The sequence below is a fragment of the Carya illinoinensis genome, chromosome 10 (genome assembly GCF_018687715.1).
Source record: "Carya illinoinensis cultivar Pawnee chromosome 10, C.illinoinensisPawnee_v1, whole genome shotgun sequence".
NCBI lineage: Eukaryota > Viridiplantae > Streptophyta > Magnoliopsida > Fagales > Juglandaceae > Carya > Carya illinoinensis.
This window is the reverse complement of record NC_056761.1, coordinates 10,497,174-10,513,126: the sequence shown is the minus strand read 5'-3', so window position 1 is coordinate 10,513,126 and position 15,953 is coordinate 10,497,174. Positions and strand designations below refer to the sequence as shown.

Genomic DNA, 15,953 nt, shown 5'->3' with positions numbered 1-15,953 from the left:
ATTTCATTTAAAAGGTTGTTAAGTAGAGTTGTGTTGGAAACAATGAGATCAAGCAACAATGTCAATTGGGAGAGCTTTGAATAATGATTGATTAAGAAGTAATGATTTCGGATGTTTGCCCCTTTTTATTTGAAGCAATTAACATACATTACCTAATTATAAAAGACTACTCCTCAAGGAATGGCCATATTAGGTTAAAATAATAAAATAATGCCCCCCTTTTTAAAAATAGAACCGTTACTGCTTGACCCTCACAGCCAACGGCTAGTTTTTCTTTCTTTGGTTATTTTTCCAAACAACTTCTTTAGGCTGGCTATATTTCTTCTACTCTCTCGTATCAGATGCCGACTCAATTCGAGGTTGTGACGGCGTTTCCATCTAGATCTATCTCCTTCTTCTTCTGTTAGATCAGAAGACAGCAAGTACAGATTTGATAGAAGCGAAGCACCGTCGCCTGTCAACATGGGCACAGACCCACATAGGGATCGCTGCATGTGAGCAGCAATTCAGGAAACGGGAGGGGTGCTTTTGGTGGGATTCAGCAAATTTTGAGATTAACATTGATCAATCTGCCTCCGTGAATATGAATGAAACGATGCAGCAGCAACAACAAGCCAAAGTTTCAGACAACTCCACAGCCGCGACGGAGGAAGCGGTTTCTCCTCCTTATCCTCCCCCTCCTCCTCCCCCACCGTCTCAACGGCGGCCGAGGGTGAGGGAGGTGAGCTCTAGGTTCATGTCTCCTGTCATTTCATCATCCTCCTCCGCTTCGTCCAACTCGTCGTCTCCCCTTTCGAAGCCGCATCGCTCGACCTCCGTTCAAAGGCCGCGGCAGCGGCACCTGGACATGGAGCCGTTGTCTTGTTCCGATGAGAACAGGCCCGTTGAGTGCGTTCAGACTCAGAGCCTGGAGAACTCACCCCCTTTGGATTCTCGATGTAAAGCATCTGCTCTGCCCTCTACTACTCACAGAAAACCGCGTGCTGTGAAGCTTTTTAAAGAAAATGGAGGGGGAGGCAGAGCCGAACAACATCTGCAGCAAACCTCAAAAACCTATTATGGGAAAATTGTTAGCAACGCTTTTCCCACCCCCTCGAGGCCCGACACACCAATGGTTACAAGCAGTGTGGATAGGGACAGGATGATGACATCATCATCATCAAGATTCAGACGGTCTACCAACAACAGTGTCACAGCTGCGGCCAAGCTGTTGCAGTCAAGCGGCATGTCATTACCAGCTCAATCTTCCGTTCCCCAAGATCTATCTTCGACGGCTACCGACGATAGTAATCACAACCCACTAGTAAACTGTTCAACACGATCTCTTCCCGATTTCCGCTCTTCCATGCCTGAGGCTGATATGTTACCAACGGTTTCCAGTAGATTGCTGCCTGAGAAAAATTGCACCAGGGGTAATGTGACTGCTAGTGGCGATTCTTTCAAATTCTCTGCTTCCCCTTGCTCCCGTTCTATGAATTTGCCATTATCAGGTTCCGAACACTCCTTGTTTCATCCCACAAAAGGCAGTGACAAACAAGCGTATGCTCTCTCTAATTCATACACAAACTCTTCGAAGATGGGGGCCCTCTGTCTGCCTCCAGTCCCGCCTTGTTCAAAATTGGGGACAGATGCTAGGAAGGGAAGGAAAGTTTCCACCCATCAGGAAGATATACATACACTGAGAATGCTTCATAATCGCTATCTGCAGTGGAGATACGCCAATGCAAAAGCAGAGGCCTCCATCCAAGCTCGGCAAAGAGAAAGCGAGGTTTGTTTTAGACATCGTTGCATTTGAACCTAATATATTCATTTTTCATAATTTATTTGACAGATTTTTTTTGTTTACTTTACTTCATGCTAATGATTTGACAGTAGGTGAACCCAGATCTTAGATTGAAATTATTATTATTCTTTTTTATTTGGGCCCAAGAGAAAGTAATTACTACAAGTACCAATTTAAACTAGAATAATGCTCATTTTGACAGTTAATATATTTATTTTTTTTTTAATTTTTTTACTTATTGATTAAGGAAGTGACTTAATTATATTGGTATTTTTTTTTAATTTTTTAAAAATATTTAAACATATTTAAAAAATATTTGAAAAAAAAAAAATACAACTGATACTGAAGACACACCAAATGGGCAATCAAGGGGCATAGTAGTACCACCCTTTAAACTAATGGTGGCAGGATGGTATTGACTTTTAATCACCGGGGCGAGTTGTTATTGTACGGCCTGTCAAATTTTGCGTACGCACCGGTGTTACATGCCAATGGTGCTGAAAGTTTTCACTGTTTCTCAGCCACGATGAAATATATATGCACTGGAGACTGGACATGTCATTTTCAGATTGTCCCACTTAATTAGGCTTGGTAGATTTGATGAGATTTCCTACTCATTCATTAGTTTCGTTGTTTCTGTTACATGTTTTAGTTTACCATCTAAGGTAGCAAAAATCCATATAATTTTCCTCTAATTTGCCTAGTGAAAATCTAGGAATTAGTGGGTAGAATACTAAGACTGACTGGTGGTAAAACAACAATGGACACTCTTAGAAATATAAGCAATGACCATAAGTGAAATGCACCATCGTTTGCAAATGAGAGAAATATAGCAGAGATGGTTGGCAAAGACAAAAATTGTAGGTTCTTTTTTTGATGTGAGAAAAGAAATATGATTATAGGAGGAGCATTAAGGCAGATAAAAAAAAAGAAAAATATGGGTTATGCAACAAAGTTTATTAGTGCGCTTGAACAACAATCTCAACATTGAAATCTTTCCAAGCTCATCCATTACTAGTTTTTGGAAAGCTTATTGTTCTCTGTATGAGCTATGTTTTTTTTTTTTTGTTAATTTCGTTATATTTATCTTTTGCTTCTCTCTCAATATATGTAATCAAACTTATTCTTTCCCATATAGAAAACACTTTATGACAGACTATCTTTCTTTGAACTTGTGGTTACTTTATGCACCCTTCTCTCTTCCAGTATCATTAAACAAACTTTTTCCTATACTTGTAGAGAACACTTTATTCTCTTATGGTAAAGATGTCAGAGTTATATGCTTCTGTAAAGAGCAAACGCATCGAACTTGGGATTCTGCAAAGAACAAAGACTCTATCAACAATTCTTGAAACTCAAGTAAGGCTGCCAGCGTGATGATACTTGTTTTTTATTAGCTATGAAGCTCTGCAGTATGTTATCTTTTCTGTGCTTAAATAACAGATTCACTGATGGAAAAGAGTTATTTTACATCTAAAATCTAATGGCATTGCTTAAGTTTATTTTGCCATGTTCATGCATAGAAGCCATCTCTAGCATATAAAGCATCTCTCACCTAACGTATATCTCAACAAAATCCTTTTCAAGACCTGCTATCAAGATAAATGTGTTTAACAAACTGTCCTGTTTGAACTGGAGGAGAAATGACCTTCCATGATGTTTAAAAGTACGGCTCCAGCTCTTATGACAAGCTTTATGCTTCCAAAAAAAGATCTCATGCTCAATTTATCTTAAAAGTATTATTGGCTCTTCATGCTTACCTTTTAGATTCCTCTGAGAATATATAATCTAACAAATATTTTTCGCTTGTGCTCAGGGTTTCATTCACATAAACTATGACTTCCCTTTAAAAAGTTTCATTGCTTATAACTATTAGCCAAACTTTCTGTGTTAGTCCTTTTCGCCTTATTCATTTATTTTTTCGTTGAGATTATTTTTTTGTTAACCAGCAAAACTTGACCAAATTATGAAATCAGTGCTTAAAGATTGATTTAAATGGGGTGAAAAATATCTAGGAAGCAAAAATGGATAGAGGGGAAAAAGGTTAGGAGAAAGAGAGTTTTTTTTTTTTTTTTGCAGTATGGAGAATAGTGTTTTTCTTTAACCATCAAGGTATTTGTTCCTTTCAATCTTTGTACATGGTTGATTCCACATATGCTGTTTCCTGCCTGCTAGTTTTTTCCCCTTACCTCATTTGTTGACAACCATAACAGAACAAGTTGTGAAGCAGTAATCGTAAACAAGCCCCTGATTTTTCTCTATATATTATTCCAAGGTAGCTGGTGGTGTCTTCATCTTGATTCTAAGATGTGTCAGTTCGAATAATGCAGTGCGCTACAAACATTAGAAATTATTTGTGTCAATACTGATTATGAATGTATTTTCACTTTTTTCCCTCTTTCCGCCATTATTTTTTGTCACAAGAATAGAAAACTTGGCAGTCTCATGAACTCTTTAACTTTTTCTCTGCCTCCCCCCCTCCCCCTCCCCCCCCCTTCAGGCTTTGAGAAAATATCAATATATGCTTTGTAAAATTCGTGTTCATAACTTATTTTTTGGTTGGTGCCTAATTTAGATTCCATATCTGGAGGATTGGTCTGCTTTAGAAGAGGATTATTCAATTTCTTTACAAGAAGTAATTCAAGCTTTGTTGAATGCCTCAATTCAACTACCCATTGGGAATGTTACGGTAACTTTTCTCTGTATTCTTTTATCCATTTATGGCTTCCAACATCGTACCAATGCTTGATTCTCTTCCTTTGTGTTTTGCACCAAATGATACATTGACATGATCACATGTTGCAGGCTGATACGAGCGAGGTGGCGAAGGCACTGAACTCAGCAGTAAAGGCGATGGAAATTATCCTTTATAATCTTCAAAGCTTCCTGCCGAAGGTACAATAAGTGAAAGTCATTTTTCCTTTTACTATCAACAAGTGGGTCTTTTGTTTTGCTCATAGCTATGAAATAAACCTGCTCAACAGATACCATTTTGTAGGCTTTCATGGACTGACAATCAGTTTTTCTTGAACCTATCAACACTACTATTTTCACTAGACTAAATTTCATCCAAATCCACTCAATAGGGGATGGTTTACATTTATATTTAATTGTTGAGGAAAGCTATGTCAAATGACAATCCTAACATGGATTGGCAGAGAATATAAGATTAATATTTCAATGAACTATATAGATATAAAGGAAAAATTTTTCAGAGCTCGTGGATTGAGAAAGGATTTTGGGGAGGAGGTCGTCTTGATGAATTTTGAATGTCAACTTAGGACCATTTGAAGGTGAATTGAGATATTGGAGAAAATAAGTTAGCGAAGAGCTGGACTAGAATTAAGTAGCTCTCTAGCTCTTTTCTCCAGTGTTTTCGTTACTTGCCTATCAAAGTCCAACATGCAATTTTGAGTGCACATGCACATGTGCATGTGTGCACAACACACAGGAAGAAAAAAAAAAGATACCAACTAATACAAGTGATAAGCCTAGGCAGACCTAAAATACTCTAATGTATCCTTTGAGGAAAAAAGAATGTTTGCTGAGAGTAGATAAGATCTGATATGTCTATTTTCTGTACCTCTACTTATTTTTGGCTTTCCAGTATTAAAAAATAAAAAAAAAACTTATATAATTCATTTTCAGGCAGAAGACATAGAACGCTTGATTTCAGAACTGGCCAGAATAATCGGGGGAGAAAGAGCTCTTATTGAAGAATGTGGAAGTCTGTTGTCCAAGACATGTAAATCACAGGTTTGTCTCAGCTTGTCACTAGTAGTCTCATATTTCTTTGTACATTTGGAATGCAAATTCTTCACTTTTGACACTCTCGGGTCCTATCTTTACCCTGAAGTCATGGGCTGAAGTGATTGATGAGAAAAAAATGACAAAAAAATAAAAAAAAATAAAAACCCCAAAAGAAGTCTTAATTAGTATTTGGTGCCTTAACATTGTGAAGATTTGGTTTGCTTTCAGGTGGAAGAGTTCAGTTTAAGGGGACAGATAATCCAATTACATCGTTGCTGTCATAAAGATGACCAAGTCAAAAATGAGTAATGCTTCATCATCACTGCATTTTTCATGCTCTAGATCATCCACCCCCATCATCTGTTGTTGGATCAACAAAATAAGCTGTCATAAGAAAGAAATCTATCACTTGCTCTCTCACTCTCTCTTACTTTTTTTTGTTCTTTTTTGGGGTTTCATTTCTTGTTGGAGAGGGTGGGGTATTTTGGCAGAATATCTATCACATTCTATACACTAAGGCCGGGTGGCAGGGCAGAGAGTTAGTTCATCACCCTCCCCCTGCAATTCTTTTGTTCTTGTGTAACTTTTAACATGAGCTCTATTGTTTTATTTCACAGCTCTGTGATGAGCAGAGTCATTTTAAAGAGCTCTCTCTCTCTCTCTCTCTCTCTCTCGATTTGATTGGAAGGTACAGGAATTAGGAAAAGAAAAGAAGGGAAGCAGAACACATGGCAACCGAACCGGAGAGTCTAGATTAAATTCAAAGGAACTAAACTAAGCAAGCATCGATCAGGTTCTTTGAGACCAAACGATGCAACCAAATGAGCAACTCCACCGTTAGCTATATAGACCACTAAAATCGATGTATCCAAGATATATTAGCCATGTATATATTTTTTGTTGTTTTTAAAATGGGGTCTCTAAGGTCCTTTTGGAAGTTGAACTGAACTAAACTGAAATCGATCTAATTTTAAACTGAATTTAATATCCAATACACAATTATCAAATTACTAAATTCATTTCAATTCAAAACTTTTTAACACGTGAGACCTATAATTTTTTTCAACTCATACCTCTTTATATGAGGGACCTACAACATTTTTTAACTTTCCATAAACTCATCTTAACATCCAAACATATCTAAACTCATCTTAGGTGGGCTCTACAAAACTTACTCCACTATCTCAACTCACTATTATTTATAAAAAACTCAACTCATCTCAACTCAGTTCAATATCCAAAATGGGCCAGTCATTTCGCAATGAAAAATTCTTTGCCATCCATACACCACACATTACACATTATTTTTTTAAAAATTTTTGTTCTTTTACTAAATATGTGGTGATAGATGATGAGTAGAAGAATTTTTTTATTTAACAAAAATAAAACAAAAATAAAAAAAATAAAATTAAGTATAGTGTAGGGATGATGAGTAGAGTGACTCATGATCCCTTTTTCTTTTAAATAGCAATGGACCAATTTTTATGGTTCAAGGTTAGAATGTAATCACAATATTCTTAGTGAGTTTATTAATAAACAATAATGTCACGTCAGCCGATATATTAAAAAAAACTGGAAATTAATTTAACTTTGGCGAAACCCATTTGAAACCCGTAAAGGTGCGTGTAGAAATACTCCGCGAGCGCCAAAATCAGAAATTTGGCCAGCTACCACACTAACCTTGTTGATTCCGAAAATCACTAGATTGTTTAAGTACTCTGTTTATTCTTCCTCTTCTTTTGCATTTCTTTGAATCCCAGTAGATTTTTTGCACACATCGTTGGCTAAAAATCCGAAAGCCACTACCCAGCGCCGTTCAATGCCCTTTCCTCTCTGCTTGATCTGGTGTTGAGACGGTGAGTTTTGGATCCTTTCATTTGTTTATTGCAGTATTTTTATCTTCCCATTTATAAAACTTTGTTTGCACATTGTTAATAATCTTTAGTTTGAAGTTAACGATAGAATGGGTCTCTGTAGTTGTGTTTCCTTGGACAGTTCTTGTTGTTGTTTTAAGCAAGATATAGCTCCAAACCCCTTAACAATTTACACATATTTATGGTGGATTTTTTATTTGGACAACCAAATGTTATTTTTATTTTTTATTTTTATTTTTTAAGCAAGAAATGAAGTAACAGATATCAAGATTTTGGTTTGTCCAACCAAATATTTGTTAAGATTGCCAACTTAAATTGGAATAAACGATTTTGAATGTTGGGTCTTCTATTAGATTTCTTCCTCCTCCCCTCAAGATCGGCATTTCCTTTCCTCGTCCGCTCAACAACATGCTTCTCTAGCCCTTTTTCCAAATATTCAATTTTTTTTTTTTTTTTTTTTTTTTTTTTTTTTTATAATTTTGAAAGCAATTCATCTGCTTCGTGAAAAGATTTGGTCTATTTTCTTCTCATTTTAGATTTCATTTTTTTCCCTGTTGGTCTAGGTGTTTATTGATGATAGTTTTCATACCATGTATATTTTACATCGAAATGCATCTCACTTTCTTTTGAGTTTCTCGATATTGGAAATCTTAAAGTGCACATGTTGAAACTTAGAACTAATTTTTATTTTTTTTCTTATTTTTCTTGACAGCCAAACATAGTATCAACCAGCAATTTCTATTGTAAACATTACGCTACTTAGGATATAATTTATTTTGACTGGTTCATAAAAGTTTTCTCTAACAAAAGATCAATAAGAATGGGCTTAAACTTTCTATATCTCTCTAGATTTTAAACATCGCAGTGGCTGAAAGTCTTGTTCCTTGCATTTCCTCCGAAAGGGGAAAACTATCCTTATTATTTAACCATTCACTTATCTAAATGTGCATAACAAATTTGTGCAGCTCATTGCCAATTCCATTTGTAAATTAAGCACACAAATGAATTATCTATTTGCAAAATTTAATTACTTTTGTGGAAGTAGATCAATTAATTGGTATTATTTCAATTTAATTTAAGTATGACTAAATGCAACCTTCTATAGTTCAATTGTGTTTATTTTAAAGTTTTTCATTAAAGATGTACCTACTACTTGTAAGGCAAGTTTTATCTACTTTTGTGGAATTATACAGTTCATCTCTTCTCATCATGGAAAAAGGGGAAGAACACTCATATCCGCTAATATCATCTAGCTCAAATCTCCCAACTACGGTATGTAATATTTTTTAAAAATTTGTTGGACTATGTTGGGTTAATATCTATGGATTTTGTACATGAATAACTTGTGTAATAACATGTTAGGGCATACCATCAACTTCTCTAAGTTTAAGAAATTACATGCACATGCACGGTTATCATGGAGAATTTCCTACGTGGTCACCAACTCTAATGCAACAGCCAGATGGCTACCAATATCCATGCAATATTCAAGAGATGATACAATTGTATTCTTGAATTTTTGTAAATTTTTGGTTTTCTTTTTAAGATTAATGTCATAGGTTTTTTAAATATTTTTCTTCTTCTTTTAGCACAATGCTAGTTACCCAAATCCTGTTATGACTACTGGATCTGCCGCAAGCGAAAGAGATGATATAGAAGAAACACCCAATTGTAGGGAAACTGATATCCCATCTATCTCCACTAGAGTTGAAGAAAGCAACAAAGATAGACCAGATTATATGGAAACTAAGGATGGAATTGGTGAGACAGCTCAGTTAGATGATGAACTTGGTGGTGATACGATTGAGGAACTCAAGTCGAAGATGGAGTTTAATTCTTTTGAAGAAGTAATGACTTATTCTAAGTAGTATACTAAGAATATTGGGTTTGGAGTGATGATAAGAAGGACTGAGAAAGGAGATGATGAGACTGTCAGATATGTCACCCTCGGTTGTGTCCGTGGTGGGAAAGCCCGTAATAGGATGTTGAATGTCGCCAGGCCACGTCTGACAGGAAAGATGGAGTGTAAGGTGAAGATTAATGTCTTAAAAGTTGACGGAAAGTTTTAGTTGACAACAGTTAATAACATTCATAACCACGGTCTCAGTCCAAAAAAATCTCTTTTCTTTCGATGTAATAGACAAGTTAGTGACTCCGTAAAAAGAGTCTTAGATACAAACGATCTGGCTGGTATCCGAATGAATAAGAGTTTCAGATCTCTTGTCGTTGATGCGGGAGGTTTCGAAAACCTCACTTTTTGGAAAAAGATTGTCGGAATTATATCGATAAAACAAGACATCTACGACTTAGAGCTGGTGGTGCTAGAGCGCTTTGAGAATATTTTTTACGGATGCAATATAAGAATCCTGAGTTCTTTGCGTCGATGGATTTAGATGACGACGAGAGGTTTAAGAATGTCTTCTGGGCAGACCTCTATAGTAGGGTAGCCTATGAAGATTTCGGTGATGTGGTTACATTCGACACCACATATCTGACGAATAAATATGGGATGCCATTTGCACAATTTGTTGGTGTAAACCACCACGGCCAGTCAATTCTTTTGGGAGTAGGATTGATATCCAGTGAAGATACGGAAACGTTTGAGTGGTTATTCAAGACTTGGTTACAGTGTATGAATGATCTAGCTCCTAGAGTTATTATCACATATTAGGACAGAGCAATGAAGAATGCTATTGCTATTGTTTTTCCAAAAAGTCGACATCGATTTTGTTTGTGGCATATATTGAAAAAAGTCCCTGAAAAGCTTTCCTCCTATTCTGCTTACAAAAGTGGGATGAAGAATGCCTTAATGAAATGCATGTATGATACCCAAAATGTTGAAGAGTTTAAAAGCTCTTAGGAGCAGTTAATCACCACTTACAACTTGGAGGAGAATGCTTGGTTGCAAAGGTTATACACTTAGCGTAAGCGTTGGGTATCAGCATGCTTGAAAGATTCTTTTTCGGCTGGGATGAGTGCACAACGCAGCAGAGCAAGAGCATGAATGCTTTTTTTTTTTTATGGTTATGTTCATGCTAAGACAAATTTGAAAGAGTTTGTCGACTAGTTTAACAACGCATTAAAGAAGAAAATTGAGAATAAAAATAGCACTGATTTTCACTCATTTAGTGTCACTATTCCCTGCATATCTAGATCTTTGATCGAAAAGAAGTTTCAAAAATTATACACGAATGCAAAATTCAGGGAAGTTCAGCGAGAACTTCAATGTCTTATAGATTTGGCTCCAGAGTTACTTAAGAGAGATGGTGCAGTAAAGACGTATCTTGTAGATGATGAAGTTCATGTGGAAGACTAAACTAAGCTAGTTACATATTTAGTGGACTTTAGTAATGTGGATACAGTTGCAAAGTATTTGTGTGGACTATTTCAGATGAGGGGTATATTGTGCAGGCATATTTTGGCTGTATTTAAATGTAATGATATAAAAGTTTTGCCAAATCTGTATATTTTAGACAGATGGAGGAAGGATATTAAGAGGAGGTACGTTAATCGACAGCAGCTATGATGCAGGGGCTTAGTGAGCAGGTGCTAACAGATATTCTACTCTGTTGAATATCTGTTATAAGATGATTACTCACGCAACGGGTTCAAAAAAACATACTGAGGATGCAACATAGAAGTTGCATGCAATGATTGAGTTATATAGTGAGAACCAAGAACCTCCATCTAGAACATGCACGGGTTCTAATGTTATTTGTACGTTGCCAGAGAATCCTACATGTGCGGGCTCACAGAAAGTACTCAGTCCGCTAGTAGTAAGAAGGAAATGCAGACCACCATCTCTGAGGAGAGCATTGACAATGGAAAAAGAGGTGAGGAAAGTTAAAGCGAAGGCGAAGAAAGCACCAGTCAAAGGAAAACATAAATAGGTACTTCAATAAACTAGTTAACAATAAATATAGTATATTATGCGATTTTATAAGTTATTAATGCATACTTGTGCAAATGTGTTTTGTTACTTGTATATTTTAGAGAGATGGAGGAGATACACCATTGCTGAACACGTGCAAGAATTTATTTAGCTCGTCAGAGAAAGATATATCCAATGTTGGATTGATGCAGGTATATTAATTTCCTAATATAGATATTTTGATGTGTGGTTATTGCTAGATGTCCAATTGAATTTTTATGTTTGTGATGTTATCACCAGCCTATTGAAGACAGTCCAATTGTTGACATTAGTAGAACCCAGCGCCAAGAATCAATGATCGGGAGTCAAGAAAGTGTAATATTTCAGAATTTTGTTCTTAGTCTAATATTAACATTACACTAAGATTTGCATATTATTCATTGCAGATGTTATTTGGGTTGGATGGATCACAACTAGTTGCAGTGGATAGATCACAACCGGTGCAACCTCAGTAACTTTTAAGTTCAATATTGGTAAAGTGGTTATTCAAGCCTGTAGTTGATTGATGTTTTGGTAATTATTAGTAGTAACATTGGGGTGGTTGGCATAATATTAGTAGTGCTACATAGAGCTAATGAATGTAAACTAGTTAGCATTTTTCTGATATTCAGACTATAGGCATAATAGAATAAGATTTGCCTGTAAGAAAGTAATTAAATAACACATTATTTCTCTTAAGAATAATTACCAAAATCTGGATTTTTTTTTGTGTAGGTATTGGAAAATGTTCTTTGCAAATGTATCTTTGTTGGTCAGCGTGCTCTCCATTCATGTGTCGATGTATAGCATGCTCATCCGAATGAAAAAACTCCAGAAGGTGTTTTGATGTTGCAGGGTGTATTCAATTAGCTTGCTTGTGTAGGGCTGAAGCATTGAATATAGATTTGGCATGAGATGTATATAATGACATTATAAATGAGAGTTGAATGAAATATACCTTGTATGTGGAACATTTCTCCAAAAGTAGTGATGGAAATGCAATATTTTTAATGTTATTTGATACTAAGTAAATGATGGAAAAAATTATGGTGCAGTAATTTTTGTATGTTTTGTTACTAAGTAAATGATGGAAATAATTATATTGATTATAATTTTTGTATGTGTTGATACTAAGTAAATGATGGAAAAAATTATAGTGATTATAAGCTGGTTTGAATTGAGAAATTTTTAGTTAGTGTTATTATGAATGAATGAATGAATGGCAAGATTTGAATAGTTGAATTTTTAGTTGGTGTTACTGTTAGCAGGATGCAGAGGTCTTGTAATAAAATACACGAAGTAAGTTCATGATGGAAATTGTCAGTTGATGTTATAATAAGCAGGATGCTGATGCTATTGTAATAATATACATGATGTAAACTCTATTTGCACCAATTAGTTGGTGTTATTATAAGCATTCAATAGCTATAGTTGGTGTTATAGCCATGCATTAAGCTTGCAATAGTATTCTTCAAAATCATAGAAACGACGGATTAATACTTTAGTGGGTGTGTATTTAGTGACATTATTTGCAAGCAAGAATGCCTTACGTGAACATTTTTTGGTAGTTGAGTTTGTAGTTTGTTATAAAAAGCAAGGATAGTTCATCTTATGATCTGGAATTTTTACCTCCCAAATATATATATATATATATACACACACACGATAGTATAAACATATGTAATTCATGAGCTAATTTGTGTAGCTGAATGTTCATAATGAGCCTTCTGTTAAATTGACCCAGATACAACCTGTATCTATTAATGTCTTAAAAGAGACATACAAGATGTCTCTTCCCGTCCACTCAAATTGAGGGGCCTGCTAAAATATTTCTCCAAAGAAAATTACTCATTTTTATGCAATACAAAATAACTTCCATTTCATTTAGACAAACATGCTCATCCATAACAGGTACTTTATTTCCTAGACAAACAGAAATACAAGACAAAATTAGGATGGTTCCAGTCCTGTTAGCTAGCTGCAATCTACATGATTGACAAGTAAAACTAACGTATAAACAACATTACATACATAGCAGCCATGGGTCTCTAACACTAATATGAAATTACTTATGTACTACCAAGTCATATGCTACAACAAATGCAAAAGTCCAAAACACACGGAATAATGTGTGTGAACATCTTATTTTAGCTTCACGTACAATAGCCACCAACTTCTTTAGTAACTCATCATTTTTATTAGACAGTACCAACTCGATCTCATCTACTCTTTTATGCAACTCAATAATGATGTTTTCAATATTGTTGAGTATTTTCTTCAGCTCTTTATCATTTCTTAATATTTCATTGTGAGTTTCTAGACGATCCGACATCTTGTATTCATCTTTCTCTACCCACTTGAAACACTTATAATATGGAAATCCCTGTGAATGAATACAGATTTTTTGCAAAAATGTTAGATGAACGTAATATTAATAATTTAACTAAATATGAATTTAGTTACCTCTTTGTTGTACTTTGGACAACCTAAGAAGGGTCGTCCTGGATATTTTTTTTTTTTGTATTTGAGTATCTCAGTTGACCTTCAATCTCACAGAAGCATAATGGATGACCCAGAGTTCGTTTGGCAAAAGAGGAAGAGGACGTCGTTGTGGATGATGACATATTCTTATATTAATCCAATGCCACGAAAAATGTTGTCAGACAAATAGAACACTGGTTAATTGTTAAAATAATAAAATTCTGAATACTTGATTGAGGTCATGCATCTATGATACGAACCAAACTAATATGTATCGGAATTAACAATGCAGCCTCATCCTTTTTCGGTATCAAAATAAATTTAAAATCATAAGAGAAAAGTTCCAATATTGAATTTTCAATCGAAACATTGAGAAATAAATTTATACATATGCACAAATTTTCATTTTTCAAAATGAAAGCCAGATCAGATAAGAATGGTACATTTCACAAAACTTACCAGAATTACGTGTTATTTCTCAGGAACCAAAAGGTTTACATCTCACAAAACTTACCAGTCTGACTCTTACTTGTTATTTCTCAGGAACCCAAAAAATGTCGTCTCTAAAAACTTACCAGTCTTACCTGTTATTTCTCAGAAACCAAAAAAATTACATCTCACAAAATTTATACTAAAAAATGTACAAATTTCTCAATATATCAGTGGAAACCAAGATGAAACTGCTTTGACACTTTCTCTGCTAAGATAAATGCTAAGATGTTGTCACTATGCTATACCCAATTCTTTTGTTTTTTTGAAACTAGTTTTTCTACATTGTAACTGCAACCACTCACTACTCTAAAAGCTTAAATCATGTGCATGCCCATGTTGGGTTCTTATCTATGGACTGAGCTGCAGATTTTTATATTATTGAAATGAGAAAATAAGATTATACATTAATGAATAAATCCAAAAGAAAGCATGCACATTATAAGTAGTTATTTACATCATGTACAACTGGCCACCACACTTTTACACTAATTACATCTAAAATTAGGTTTTGTCACACATGAAACATCCATCGTGCACAACCTTCAAATAAGAGTCCAAAATCTTTTTCATTGTTTAGATTTAGGGTTACGGTTTCCAAATTTCTAAATCAGTTATAATTTTTATGCAATTGTATATTTTGGGCATTTAGGCATTTCGAAATCTATTGTTCAAGTAACACTATAAATAAGAGAATTAGGGTCAGGGTTTCTAAATTTCCAAATCAGTTACAATTTTTATGCAATTGTATATTTTGGGCATTTGGGTATTTCGAAATCTATTGTTCAAGAAACACTACAAATAAGAGAATTAGGATTAGGGTTTCCAAATTTTCAAATCAGTTACAATTCTTATGCTTGTATATTTTGTGTATTTGGGCATTTCGAAATCTATTGTTCAAGGAACACTACAAATATAAGAGATTTCGGGTTAGGGTTTCTAAATTTCAAAATCAGTTACAATTTTTATGCTTGTATATTTGGACATTTCGGCATTTCTAAATCTATTGTTCAAGAAACACTACAAATATAAGAGAAGTATTTTCCAAGAGTTCGAATATGAGAAGAAGATGCAAACCAGTAGATTAGAATAACCTGTCTTCGTGGTCGTGTGTGGGGAAGCTTGATGCTGAACCCTAATCTGTTCCGTGGGTATCCGAAAGGGAGTGCTGCATTTCAACCCAAAAATAGATGGAAAAAATATTAGAAGATGATGAAAACGATTTTAGAAGGGAGAATGGGAAGATTTTGGATTACCTGCATCTGAGCTGTGGTCCGTGCTCGATTTTCTACAAAATCTCTATGAGTGATGCTTGTGCCCTAATCTCATCTGAAGGGGGGAAGAAGAATCGACGAAGGGATATTAACGTACTGCTTGGGAAAGGGGGGAAGGAGAAACGAAGAAGGGGGGAAAGGCAATGAAGAAGGAGAACCAAATCGAAACTTACCATTTTATTAATTAGTACACGTGGATGCGTGTACGTGAGGGGTCCCCAACGGCGTGTGCAAACAGCATTTTTCATTAAAAAATTCGGGTTCCATCTTCTTTATTAAAAAAATAAATAAATAAATAAATAAAACATTTAGAATTTGCAGCAAACGAGCCCTTAATGGACAAGAGTACCAAAATACGAATGGGCCAAACTACAACTCGGCCATTTATTTTT

At 35.2% G+C, this 15,953-nt stretch overlaps 1 protein-coding gene and 1 long non-coding RNA gene across 2 annotated transcripts; one reads left to right on the top strand and one right to left on the bottom strand.

Annotated features, from left to right (window-relative positions):
- Nucleotides 1–63: 63 nt before the first annotated feature.
- Nucleotides 64–6,179, top strand: LOC122278979 (protein ENDOSPERM DEFECTIVE 1-like). The gene is made up of 6 exons (XM_043089211.1): nt 64–1,768; nt 3,023–3,142; nt 4,359–4,472; nt 4,589–4,678; nt 5,432–5,539; nt 5,762–6,179. Exons 1-6 carry the CDS (start codon nt 584–586, stop codon nt 5,840–5,842), a joined length of 1,698 nt encoding a protein of 565 aa, XP_042945145.1. The 5' UTR covers nt 64–583; the 3' UTR covers nt 5,843–6,179.
- Nucleotides 6,180–13,193: 7,014 nt separating this feature from the next.
- Nucleotides 13,194–15,687, bottom strand: LOC122280061. Its single transcript, XR_006229722.1, has 3 exons — nt 15,544–15,687; nt 13,781–15,455; nt 13,194–13,700 (listed from the first exon to the last, which is right to left on the bottom strand). It is a non-coding gene; the product is annotated as an uncharacterized LOC122280061 (long non-coding RNA).
- Between the last annotated feature and the right edge of the window lie 266 nt (nt 15,688–15,953).

What these genes read in the sequence shown, in the direction of transcription:
- LOC122278979 (XM_043089211.1), top strand. Translation starts at nt 584, where the DNA reads ATGAATGAAACGATGCAGCAGCAACAACAAGCCAAAGTTTCAGACAAC. An exon ending in CAACAATTCTTGAAACTCAA is followed by an intron (nt 3,143 to 4,358) that starts GTAAGGCTGCCA and finishes TGCCTAATTTAG; the next exon opens with ATTCCATATCTGGAGGATTG. An exon ending in TTCAAAGCTTCCTGCCGAAG is followed by an intron (nt 4,679 to 5,431) that starts GTACAATAAGTG and finishes ATTCATTTTCAG; the next exon opens with GCAGAAGACATAGAACGCTT.